At 49.1% G+C, this 13,457-nt stretch overlaps 1 protein-coding gene across 1 annotated transcript; it reads left to right on the top strand.

The window, feature by feature from the left end:
- Positions 1-8,209: 8,209 nt before the first annotated feature.
- Positions 8,210-11,702, top strand: HTR1B (5-hydroxytryptamine receptor 1B). The gene is made up of 2 exons (XM_075087127.1): positions 8,210-9,544; positions 10,577-11,702. Exon 1 carries the CDS (start codon positions 8,342-8,344, stop codon positions 9,479-9,481), a length of 1,140 nt encoding a protein of 379 aa, XP_074943228.1. The 5' UTR covers positions 8,210-8,341; the 3' UTR covers positions 9,482-9,544; positions 10,577-11,702.
- The last annotated feature ends 1,755 nt before the right edge of the window (positions 11,703-13,457 follow it).

Here is a 13,457-nt window from a genome sequence, read left to right as displayed (position 1 = left end):
AAGCAGTTTATAGCAAGCCACTCAAAGCCCAGGATCAGGACCCTAAAAGTTATTTTCAAGGCTCTGCAAGCACTCAGAGCACACATGTAGACTCTGTTCTAAAGCATTGCATTCTAAGATTAGTGCTAGCAGAGACACACAAGTGGGAGAACATCGGCAAATAAAATACTACCAGGAAGAATAATAGGTAGCAGTCATAGCTTAATCAACAGCCTGATTCTTGTCAAGTGTGTTTTGTAGGCATCACAGCAAAGGAGAATTTTTAGGTAAGATAATGAGGATACTTGTGCCTGTTACAGGCAGCTTCTTGCAAGCTGGGAAGGCATGAAGATGTCTGACTGAAAACAAATAAGACTCTGGGAGGGGCCAGCATCAGAGGCTAGTGGGAGGCAGTAATTGACCTGAATATGTGATGAGAAGCAAGTAAACTACCAGAGGCTTTGAAAGTCATGTAAAGAAAATTTGCTTGTTAGTGAGGCATTAGTGGAGGAGCGAGATAAGGGAACCGATGCACAAAGAAGGGATGAAAAGAGAAGGGGGTCATGGCCACAACAGCAGGCTATGGAAGTGTATGGAAATGTAGCATTTGGGTATGTATAGTGCAGCTTCCAAAGCTAGAAAAAAGTAACTGAAATACATTAGAAAGATAAAAAGATAACCTCACCTGAGTTTTTTCCAACATCTTACATGGGGCTTAAGGTCTTTGAGCATAGAAATCCTGCATGATTCAGTGCTGGGTTTTAAACAATAGAGAGGCTGTGAGTCTTGGCGGGATATGCAAGGATGTTCTCCTTCCTCCTTCCCAGTGACAGGAGTCTAAGCAGGGTAGGGGAACAGGAGGTCAGGCTCCCCTGCAGAGGTGTGCCCAGCTGCAAGAGCAAGAAGTGGAGAAGGCAGCTTGGAAGTGAGGAGGAAGAAAGTTCATGACCAGGAAGAAAAGTCATGAACTAAGGGGGATGCAGGAACAGACCAGGGCCAAGTCCAAAGAATGTTTAAGAGTGACGAGAAAGCCACGGAAAACCCAGAGAGAGTTGCAGGTTGCTTTTTTTTTTTCTTAATAGATGCATATTTTTCTTGTACTTGGTAAGAAGAAGATTGCTTGAGTCTGGAAGCCTTTCCTTGCTCTTAAAGAGGTGAACTGTACACTCATTGTGCCTTTGCAGGCCTCCTGTGCTGTAGAGACAGGACTATGAAGAGAGTAAGCATCGGGGAAGGGGTGTAACAAGATTTTCCAAAGGAAGGAAAGGGAAACCCATGAATTCATAACTGAAATATAAAAACTGCAAAATGAAATTGACTGATTCTGCACTGACATGATCTTAAAAATGAGAATAGGACCATGTCTCAATTTTTTTAAAATCCATTAAGATTTTAAAGGCTACACCCAGAAGCAAAGTACTTTTAAGATCAGCTCAGAAACTCTATCTGTGCATGATCCACCTGAGACCTGAATCCTTTAAGTCTAACTTCTTCCTGTAATGAAAAATAAAATGTACCTTTCTAAATAGAGATCACACCTATCTTTTATAGGTAAGTATTCCCTTCCCCAATAGACACACATATACACTTGATGTGAAGAAATGCAGTTTTACAGGCTTCTATGAGACTTGTCAGTTAAGCAATCTTTGGATAACGAAAAGATTGGAAAATAATAACAGGCCACATCTTTTAACAGCATTGGCTACAGCTTCTTTAAATCATTGGGTCGATGCTGATCTGGCTCTGTAGTTTTACTTGGTTACTTTTCTCAAAGTCAGGTGAGATACAGTTCTGCTTCCAGACAGTGGGACGTACCACTGGCTCGTATTTGGCAGAAGCTTGAAGTGAGACAATTTTAATTATCTACCTCTTCTGAGACTTTTGCTTCTCAGAATCTCTGTTTTATTCCTCAAAGAAAGAACTACACATAGAGCAGTGGTAATACTGATGACCTTTGTTGGCTGGATTATTCTTTGGTAGAGTGAATGTCACACTTTGCAGCATCTAGACCAACAGTTTCATAACAGCCTCACTCCAAGACTAGATTATGTTGGATTCAGTTGCCTTATAGAAACACACTTGTCACTGGGATGATATCTTCAGCTGTGTTTTACCTTGCAAAGTGCTGCTGAGAGTAACTGCACATATCCTGAATCCCTCAAAGGACCTCCTGACCTTGCAAAGCTCTGGCATTTCGACAATGCATAGCCATTCACTACTGCTTTAGTCTTCCTGCCCTACTCTGCTGATGAATGTAGGCCCACAAGATCTTTGTGGCCTTCAAAATTTCTTCCTTTCCTGAACTTCAGCATGTTTTAAGTGTCTCTCTCTAAGCCTCTTGCTAAGCAGAATAGACAACTAAATTTTGCAATTAAGTCTCATACTGCAGAAGAAACTGTCAACTAGTAAACACTGACATCCTAAAAGGACTCAAATTAATGGATAACACGTTTTGTTAAATTAGCAGCCCAAATCTGCATACCAGCAAAAGCTCCTAGCTTCTGATTACCTCTGGGAACAAAGACGACTAGAGCATGCTTATAAATAGTGGCAGTGGGCTTAGCATATGTTACCTTCTTTCCTAGATAAATATTAATTAGCCATGCAGAAGAACCAGATCCTTAGTAGGAAGAAATCTTTGTAGCTCCCCTTAAATCAATGTTGATGTGCTGATTTCACAAGGAAAACATCTGAATTCTTAATTTTCAGCAATTTTACTTCTTTGCTGTGATTCACTGCATTGCTCAAGTTTCCACCAAGTTTTCTGCATTAGCAGCTTGTTGCTTTAAAATGTGTGCAGACTTTTTTTTTGAACATAGAATTCAACCTTTCATTTCTGAAAACTTGATATTTGGGACCCGTTTGAAATCAGCTCTGGACCCTGAAAGGAAACACTTGCAGATTTCAACCTCTAAAGCAGAAAGAAAGATCTGAACATACTGAAGAGGGCCAAAGCTTTAAACTTGAGATAGGTCCCTATCTGAAAGTGGAGGATTTATCTTCTGCCAAGTCTAAGCACAGAACATGAGACGTTTTTCATTTGAATCCCTACAGAGTCTAAACGCAGGGTCCTTTGCCTTCATGCTAAACAGGTGCTCTTCTCTTTTTTTTTTCCTTATGTGACAGGCAGGAGGTAAAGGTTATGCCATTCACTTTCAGTCATGGTAGACAGCTGTACTTTTATGTGATACTGTCATGGCTATTTTCTGTGGTTCATTCGCCAGTGGATCTGCATGTATTTCATCACAGACAGATCCTGGTGGGTTAAAACCCCTTCAGGTGTACAACTGAAGACAGCCTGAAGTGTGGGGATGATTGTTCAGCCAGACCCTCTGGCAGCAAAACAGGCATTTGCACAGTTTTTAGCATGAATTAGAGGCTCCAGCAGCCTCAGATGGAAACCACAATAACGAGGAGGCAACAGCCCTTTTCACACAAGCAGTCGTTTCTTCTGCTTTGTAACAAAGCAGGAGAATAATGGGCAGCGTGGAAGGACAGAAGATGGAGCAGGATTGAAGTGGTTTCCTGTGGAGCATCTCCAGGAACATCATTAAAGAACAAACCCCTTGTAGACGAATGAGGAACAGCCACCAACCTCAACTGCTGCCTCCATGTACTGAAATGTGACAGGATGGGTGCAGTGTCTGGAGATGAAATGGTACAAGACAGTGTAAGTGAGGACTGGAGATTCTTTTTGCATGACCTCAGTTGCCTACTTAAAGAGTAATTGAATACTCTTTAGAGGGTATTTGAGTGCATTTTTCAGAAACTGTGCCTGACCAGTATGAAGCATGTGGAGATAACTCAATCCAGCTTTATTCCTTTGGGTCAAGAAACTCGGTATATATGTGTGCCTATTGGGCCCCTGTGCTTGTTCGTTCTTCTGTGTCCTTAGAGTCAAAATCAAAACCAGGCCTGGCTGTTCCTTATAATTAAATTTCAATAACTCAAGCCGGGTGTTTTTATTTTGACTAGTGACTTGAAAGTGTTGGCATTTAAATAGCCTCAGCTATATTTCAAAATTAACATTGAGAAACTTCACACATATTAGAGTTATTTGTCTGTTGGCAAACTCAACAAAATACCACTGAGTTGATTTACATAGTGAAGGTTATCTTTGCTAACAGAAGGACCTAGAATTTCATTATTTAAAACACAAAGATGAATCTCAACACGGTGCAGGAGGCTACAGATGGCATTACACACAACTTGCCACCTGAGTTGAGGGCAGAGGTGTTTATATTGTGCAGTGAGCCCCATGTTCAAATATACCTAAAAGATCCAAAACCCAAAACCCACACAACATTATCTGCGGCCAGGACAGATCTGACTGGAGGATGAGTTTATGAGTTTTTCTTTCTGGTACTTAGTTTTGTTTCTATATGCCTGTCTTCTCTCTCTAATTTATTTATAAGTCATTGGTGACATTTATGCCATACATGGTCAGTTTGTGATGCAATAAACCAGTAATAGGCTCTGTTTTCATTGCAGTTTCTATATTTGAGTATTTTAGTACATAAAAATCTGGGTATAAGAAGTATTAACAGTCTTATGCCAGCAGAAAGAAATTAATTTTATGCCTGCCTCTGCACAGAAGCCAAAAGCTTCAGGAAATAAGATCTCTTCCCATAAGCATCTTTTCAGATCCAGTTAAGAGAGGGAAAAGTAAACAGTGAAATGCAAGCTTCAGGGTGACAGCACAGCAGTGAGATATGATCGTTCATGTGATAATACATACGATTCACAATATGCTTCTGACTGGCACTCCAAGACTCTGGTACTTATTGACGATCTAGGTAGAACCCAGTTCCTGCTTTCATCCAGTCTTGTCCTGTGGGAGCCCAGATGTGGCACGGAGCTGTGTGCAGCCTGGCAGGGCAGAGAGGAAGAGTAACTTTTGAAAGTCTGAGTACCTCTTGCTCTGACACAAATCCTGGGAACCAGCATGCACAGCCTAAGGAAAGCAGCAGCTCCAATGTCTTCTGCCTGCTCCACCAGCAGTGATGCATGATACCAGGTCCATGACATGGAGCAGTATTGGGAAGCTGGCTTTACTTTCTTGCTGCAGCTATTCCTAACCCAGGACTGAAGCCCCAAAGAGAAGCATGGGGAATGCTTACTGAACCTGCCCAGGAGAACCAAGTGATGCTTGTGGGAAGACAAGTGAAGTCACCACAACTAGACATGGCGTGCCCTGGGTAAACGTTTTCCTGACCACTGGCAGCAGTACTACATAACTGAGTAAGAAACAACTGAGCAAAACAGAAGAAAACAAACAAAGGAGGAGAAAAAGCATCATCATCTTGCCAAAACAAAGAGGGAAGCAACGAATGATGATTACTGATGAATAATAACCCAGAATTAATGGAGAAGGGCAACAACAAAAGCTGTGCACAGAGCGCAAACATTTTATAATGAGGGTAAACAGTGACATTAGTAGGGTGGCCAGAACTCACCGCTCATTCACATAGCACTTTTCTGCGTTACACGACAAGGCTGATGGCAGCGGCTAGGGCTAGAACGTTACCCTTGGAGGCTCTATAATTTTATCAGAAAAGCCTTTCCACAAAAGGAAAACTGTTGCAAAGCTGAAAGAAGGGACTAGGTTTTGCTAGTGTTATTATTGGTGTTTTAAATTTAAAACAGTCTCAGATACATAGCCCTGTTTGGGAAGAATGTTGAGCTATGGAGGCTCAAGGGCAGCTGCCAACTTAAGCACAACTAAATTCAGCCAGAATTGTTGAGCAGAAGTGGAAGCAATAGCACACTGTATTAGAAACAAGGATTATAAAATCTCTGCCCATCAAAGAGACCAGAAGACTGTAGATAGCTCTATGTTATTATTTTTAATGCAGTAAAGCCTAAAGGCTCCAACCAATTACCAGGCTCCACTGAGCGCAAGGAGGCACCACAAAATAAAAACATGGAAACAGACTGAACTGTACCCCAAAGCCCTTCTGGGAAAACAGAAAGGCTTATTGACGTTTTATCTTCCTACCCGTTCGGTGAATGTAGGCAAACCTTGACTACTGCAGTTTGATTAATCCAAGACAATCCCCTCCTACCTCACTTCTTGAGACAGCTTAACTAAAGAGCGGATCTGAGGCTCATTTTACAAAATATCAAGCAGAGTCACTGCCTTTTGATCTCAGGGGACCTGTGGGTGCTTAGCACAACCCAAGATCAGGGCACCTTGCCCAGTACTGAAATAGGGAGGGAAAGGGTTGTCCATGCAGGGCTCTGGCTTTCCCACACTGCTGTGCAGCCCTGGCTCTCCGTCAGCTCAGTGCTTCTCTTCCTAGAATTTCCTTGCCCCTCGGGCCAAGGGCCACGATGGATCCTCTCCAGCCTCCTCTTGCTGTCCTTCCTTGACCTGCATTCTCTCAGATGTGCCAGTCCCTCTGCTCAAGGATTATCAGTGGGGTGCTGAGGTTTTCCATTCTGCCCATAAGCTCAATGTCCCAGGCAGAACAACGCAGTGCCTATCCCTGCATGATGCTGAGCATGGCCCACGAAGGACGGGGGCACAGGGGAACAGTTTGCCTTCCTGCCAAAGAGGAAACCAGCCAGAAGGAGACATCTGAGAAGGGGGTGCCGAGAGTTTGCAGGGAGCTTAGGCAGGCAGCAGCATGTGCAGGTCTGCACAAACATGCCTGCAGACTTAAACCCTTGCCTCCTCTTTACTGGGTTTGTTATGGCATCCTTGGGAGATTTACTCGAGGGCTGAAGCACAGACATTTCACTGAGCTTGGAATTATCCTGACCCAGCAAAAAGCAAGCTCACACCTTCCTTTGTGTGCAAAACTTTCCTGCGGTTGCAGAGAACAAACGCCGGCAGGAGCTGCGGGACCTGGACAAATGTGTGCTCCCGGTGCACCTCTTGCTTCCCGCCCCCCCGAGCACTGAAGGATCCTGCAGCGCACGCCAGGGCTGTTCAACCACAAACGCGCGTTTCCAAGCACACCAGAAAAAATAAATGAAAAAAAAAAAAAAATAAAGAAAAGAAGGGATAAGAAAGCCTGAGCCCAGGAGGCGCTGGATTGCTAAAAGTTTAAGCGTAAAGCAGGCGATGTGCCCCGGTGGGACGTGCCGCCCCCGCGGCAGTGGGACCCGCCGCGCCGCGGTGCAGAGCCCCTCGCCCGCAGTGGGACCCGCCGCTCCAGCAGCAGCCCTGTCCCGCACCGTCCTGCCCGCCCCTGCCCTTCCCCGCAGGCCCAGCTTCGGCACCAGCAACGCCGCCGTCGGGCGGGGCACCAGCCCCGTGCGTCCCGCGGGCTCCGTGGGCAGCCGGGCATCGCCCAGCCCCGCGGCGCCGCGGGCACGGTGCGAGAAGGGATACGGGGCCAGGCGAAGGGCCGGGGGGGTCCCGCATCCCCCACCGCCGTGGCACCGCCGTGGGGCTGCGGGGTCGGGGGATCGGGGGGGGGGGGCTGCTCCCCAGCCGCGCTGCGGAGGGACTGGGGCGATCCCGGGCTCCTCCCGACACCGGCGGGGGCAGGGACGGGGGGACGGCGGCAGGGCGGTGCGCGGGGCCGGGCCCCCCCGTCGGACGACGGGTGGGTGCGGGAGGGAGGGCCGAGGGAGGTGGCGGCGGCGGCTCCTCCTCCGCGGGCAGGCGGGCTGCCCGCCCGGGAGCGGCACCGGTTGCTCGGTGCCGGCGGAGCCGCGCCGCGCCGCCCGCTATATAAGGGGCGGCGGCTGCTCGCCGCTCCCTCACACCGGCCCCTGCCCGCGGCTGCCGGCGCTGGGCCGAGGCCGGGCCCCGACAGCATGGCCCGCGGCGGGGCGCCATGGGAGGTGGTCTCCCCCCCTGCCTCCCGCGGACCCTCCTCTTCCTCCTCCTCCTCCTGCTCCTCCCGCACCCGCGGCGGCGGCTGCAAACTTGCTGCGGCGGGCTGCGTGTGAAGGCAGGGCCCGGCGGGGCGGCTTCGCCGGCCCCGCAGCCCCCGCCGTCCCGCCCGCAGCCCGGGGGGCGAGGCCGCCGCCCGCGGGCATGCGGCGCCGCCGCTGCCGCTGCGCCCGTCGAGACGCGGTGCGGAGCCGCGGGCGGCGGGACTGCGCCTAGGGGCGGCCGGGGCGGGAGCCCCATGCCCGGGGCTCGCCGCGCTCCGCGGGGAGGCGGCGGGGCAATGAGCTGGCGGGGCGAGAGGGCAAGCCTGGCCCCCGGTTTGCCCTGCTCCCTCGCCCGCGGGGAGTGAGGCTCCCCGGAGCCCGCTCGGTGCTCCCGGAAGGGCGGGCGGGAGGTGGTGCCGGCGCGGGGATGCTGCAGCCCTCCCCCGGCGCCGACGGGGTCCTGCCCGGGTAGCGGCCCCGCCGCGCCGCGTCGCGCCCCGCCGTCTGCGGGGGCGGCGGCCGCGGAGGGATGGAGCCGGCCGGCCCCTGCCAGGCGCCGCTACTCCCCGCCAACGACTCTTACCACGGCCGAAACTGCAGCGCCGAGGAAGGCATCTACCAAGATGCCACCCCCCTCTCCGGGAAGATCGTGCTCGCCGTCGTCCTGGCGCTCGTCACCCTGGCCACGGTGCTCTCCAACGGCTTTGTCATCGCCACGGTCTACCAGACGAGGAAACTCCACACGCCGGCCAACTATCTCATCGCCTCGCTGGCCGTCACCGACCTCCTCGTCTCCATCCTCGTCATGCCCATCAGCACCATGTACACTGTGACCGGCAAGTGGACGCTGGGCCAGATCGTCTGCGATATCTGGCTGTCCTCGGACATCACCTGTTGCACGGCGTCCATCCTGCACCTGTGTGTCATCGCCCTGGACCGCTACTGGGCGATCACCGACGCCGTCGAGTACTCCACGAAACGGACTCCCAAGCGGGCAGCGGGCATGATCGCTCTGGTGTGGGTCTTCTCCATCTGCATCTCCATGCCCCCTTTGTTTTGGCGGCAGGCGAAGGCCGAGGAAGTCTCTCACTGTGTGGTGAACACGGACCACGTCCTCTACACCGTGTACTCCACTGTGGGAGCCTTCTACTTCCCCACTCTGCTGCTGATAGCCCTCTACGGGAGGATCTACGTGGAAGCCAGATCGCGGATTTTGAAGCAGACGCCAAAGAAAGCAGGTAAAAGACTGACGCGGGCTCAGTTAATCACGGACTCCCCGGGGTCGTCCTCCTCCGTCACGTCCATAAACTCCAAGGCCCCCGAGGGTTCCAGCGAAACGGGCTCTCCCGTGTACATGAACCAGGTGAAGGTGAAGGTCTCGGATGCCCTGCTGGAGAAAAAGAAGCTCACGGCCGCTAGAGAGCGGAAGGCTACAAAGACTTTAGGGATTATTTTAGGAGCCTTCATCGTCTGTTGGCTGCCTTTTTTCATCATCAGCCTGGTGTTGCCTATTTGCAAGAAAGCTTGCTGGTTCCACATGGCCATCTTTGACTTTTTCACGTGGCTTGGATATCTCAACTCCCTCATCAACCCCATCATCTATACTATGTCTAACGAAGACTTCAAACAAGCTTTCCACAAACTCATACGTTTCCGATGCACAAGCTGAACATTTTGAATGCGATGTGTTCTCCGGGGCTGCCCCCACGCACGCCCGTGCCCGACGCCACAGGTAGGTGCGTTCCCCGCGCCCCCGCCGCGGCGAGCGGCGATGCTCGGGGCGGGAAGGCAATGGGGGGGTGCGGGGAGTGGGGGGGTCAGGAATGGGGGTAGGAGGTACGACCCAAAAATAGCTTTTGCATCCCGTCTCGGGCAGGACCGGCTGCTTTCTAACGCGCTCGGAGGGGTGGGGGCGAGCCCCGCGGGCGAGAGGCGGGAGCGCCGTGCAGGGCTCCCTGCGAGCCGAGCCGTGCCGTGCCGTGGGTCGGGACGGCACGGCACTCCCCTGGCTGGTGTTCACCCCCTTTTGCAAGTAGCGGCGATGCTGCATGCTCCTGACATTTCAATGTGTGTGTCGCCCCCCACTTCCCCCCCCCCCCCCCCCCAGCTCGCAAGGAGTGACTCACGGCAATCTGCTCTTTATTCCACCTAGTAAACGAAGCTGCCGCCATTTCGTATGCTAATGCCCGTGTTTTGAGCAATTAGTGCTAAAGAGCACTTGCTTTCCAACGCGGCTGCCGAGCTCGCCGGGCAGGGCAGGGCAGGGCCGGGCAGACCCCCCGCCCCGCCGCGGCGGCGTTCCCCGGTGCCGCCTCCCGGTCCCCGCCGGCAGCTGGAGGCATCGCTAGGCAGCCGGGCATGCAGCCCCCTTGGCGGGCAGCCGGGCATGCAGCCCTGGTGCCGGCGTCGGGTTGGTTTTTTCTTTTTAATTTGAAAGTAAGGAAGGTAGGACAGGCCCCAGGTTAAGGCTGCTTGTAAAGTTTAGCCTACTTTCTGGCCTCCTTACGGCTCCGGCTGCTCCTGCTGGGAGCGGAGCCGGCTGGGAGCAGGCATCCTGCGAGAAAAGCTGCCTCTCAGCCGTCGTGAAGGGCTCGACACCTTTATGTTTCTCTTCACACGCGGAAAACCTGCGCCTTTCTGTGCCTCTGAGAAAAGTGGCTGCCAGCATTAATAGCTAAACTCAGCACCACGTTCTGCAGAATACATACTTGCCTTTATTGTGATACTTTAATAATTCTGCCAATCTTTTGCTTTTTGTCTGCAGAATCAAGTTGCTATTGTAAAGACCCACTGCTTGAAACTTCCCCAAGCCCAGTTGCCAGACTCATGATGCTGCAAAAACGTCAATACATACTGCCACCAAACTGCTCAGCTCTGCATTTCAGTGTAATGACTCTGGCAGAGATGCTGTTCCAATAGTCACGCAGATCAGTTGCAAAAAACAGAGGGCAGCCTCGAATCAAGGTCTATAATTCATCTGGACTGAAGAAAAAGTTTGAGAGTACACTCCATTTATTTTGCAGGCTTAACTTCTTAATTTGTTCTCCGGCCGGTTGTAGGGGTGTGCACAAGAGCACAGTTGTCTCTGTCTGTGTTGGTAGCATAGTTGTACTTCTGCACACCTGTAATTTCTTTCTTTTAGTGGAAAGAGTTGCTCACTTCACTTATGAGGCCAAGAGGAGAGAAAAAAACCCAGCATTTAAAATAGGAGCATCACAGTAAATTCTGTAAATGACTCCTACAGCTGAACATGTGTGAGAAGCGACAGTGTGCAAAAGTTGTGTTTGTATTTCAGAACAAAAGCAAATGCAAATGCTGTAGAAACAAGAGCTGTAGACCTGTTCAACTGCAGTGTGTATTTATAGTCTGTCCTCATAGTTGCCTTTGTAAAGTAAATACTTCTTGCTTCTACTCCATAAATCAAGAGCAGAAATCAAGAAGTCCCGTGACCTTCTCCATAAACCAGCTGGGAATAGAAGTAGCAGTTTGATGTTGTAACCATGTTTCCATCTTGTGTCAGTTGCACACCCTTACCGCATGAACCACTGCGAAATTTAGAATTCTCTAAGTAATTACATTATTTAGTGTATTTTGTAAAGAAGTGAAGCAGTTGGCTCTTTCAGAAGAGCTATATCACCTGCAAAATAAATACCCATGAATCATGAATTAACTGATGTTAGTGAAAATACTCTCCTCCCTACTTCCCCCCTATTTTTTTTTTTATTTTTTATTTCTGATCAGACCTTAAGACAGGTCTATACGTATTCAGCAGTCAAAGTTAGAGTTTCAGGATATGTTCCACCTGCTGTGATAGAACTGCATTGATTGTTCCTCCTATGTGTAAATGAAAATGAGTATAAACAATAAAATGCTTTACTGTGTTCTCAAGAGTGGTAGCAATTGTGTGACTGAAAGGAGTATTTATTGGTTTACCTGGTTTCTCAGTATTGACTTTTTAGGTAACGCTGATTTGATGAGTCACTCAAGAAAGCAATTGGAAGCTTGCAATTTCAGCCTTCATCGTCAGTGGTCAGATTTTTAACAGGCGGCTTTCATCCTAACCAGTACTGTTAGGTATAATTCTTACTATTTTCATATAATCCCAGATTAAATTTTTAGGTGAGTTTTTTTACAAATATTTTTCTTACTCCATTAAAAACAAACAGAACTTATTTTAGCACTTGGTAGATACTGCAATCAATGTTCTTTTAAAACCATATGTATGCATTGTAGATGGGGGCTGTTGCAAAGACCAGAGAAATCTTACATGATTTATCTACCTGTTATTCTTCAGCGAGTCGGTCAAGTAATAAGGGTTTATTTATGTTATTGAATAGTTAAGAAAGAACCTGACCCTCTGTGCCTCTGAAACTCCCATTATCTCTAAGGAAGAAGATGTGGTCATGGGCAGGACAGAAGTCTGCAAGATATGAAGTAGTGGAAAATAAACATTTTCAGTAATTTGAAGAAATCCAGAAGATTTGCCTCAAAATTGCATGCCTCTAAAAGAGAGAACTGCTATACTATACTTCTAGAAAGTGTCATCTGAAATTATTGAAGACAAACGTGATTAGAAGAATTTTCTAAAACACTATCTTATTTGATTGAAGTGCTTATATTCCTTTTATTCCGTATATTCCTGCTGCAATGTGAGGATTTTTCTGAGAAGCTAATTCATCAAGAAATTATCCTTCCAAGTTTATGCCGAGGCTCTGAACTTTCTGCACAAACAAACATTTCTGATAACCACGCCCGCTGTTGGGAAAACTGTCGGAGTGAAAGCTATGCTGAGTGACTTGGGGCCAGAGGAGAGGAAGATAACTGGAGCTCTGCTGAGATACCTGCTAGTTAAAGGCCTTGTACTACCTGAGCAGCAGTGCCTAGTTCAGAAAAACATTCCTGCAGGGAGATAGGTTGAGTGAGGACATGCATGTGTTTGCAGTGAAAGAGAAAAAATGTAGGGCAAATGTCACTCAGTGCCGGAAAACATAAATATGTAAAACACATTCCAAGATTCATGCAGTGTGTTTTAGGACAGGAAGGGTGGCCCATGTGAGCTTCACTTCTTTGTGACTGGCAGACTGCATCCTGGCTGAACCTAGGTTTTAAAAGGTGTTAGGGTTCAGGGATGTGGTGGTAAAGTTTTGACTCTCTGGAGAGGTCTGAGCATGTTGCCCTCCTGCCTCTCCACTCCCTTGCTGTGCCTGGTCACTGCACTCTGCCTCTGGAAAGATGGAGCATCTGAAATTTTCAGTAGGAGAGGCTGTCCTTTCTGTCCAGCCCGTGTCTGTAGTCCTGTGTAAGGGGCTCAGAGGACCCTGCCTCTTGGTGTTATTTTGTCACGGGAACCTCTTCATGACCCTGCAGGTAAACTCCAAAGGTGCTTAAGCCCACGCGGTTTCAGTCTTTCATTACAATAGCAGCATGCCTTCCTCTTATCTATTTATTTGTCGTGTTGGGTTCAAACATTGTCAAATGATGTTGTTGAGACAAGTCTCTGCTGGGCACTGAGGTTTGAAGTTGAGCGCACATTTGCAAACCTCATGCTTCCCATGTTTCATGGTAAGGGATCTGTGCGTGATAGTGTTGCTGACTGCAAGTGCTGCGAGACATATGACTGTTCAAGAGTAGCTGCAGTTGTGGGA

This window comes from Phalacrocorax aristotelis, chromosome 3 (assembly GCF_949628215.1).
Source record: "Phalacrocorax aristotelis chromosome 3, bGulAri2.1, whole genome shotgun sequence".
Lineage (NCBI taxonomy): Eukaryota > Metazoa > Chordata > Aves > Suliformes > Phalacrocoracidae > Phalacrocorax > Phalacrocorax aristotelis.
This window is presented reverse-complemented; position numbering and strand designations above follow the sequence as displayed.

Coding starts and splice junctions, on each gene's coding strand:
- HTR1B (XM_075087127.1), top strand. CDS start 8,342: ATGGAGCCGGCCGGCCCCTGCCAGGCGCCGCTACTCCCCGCCAACGAC.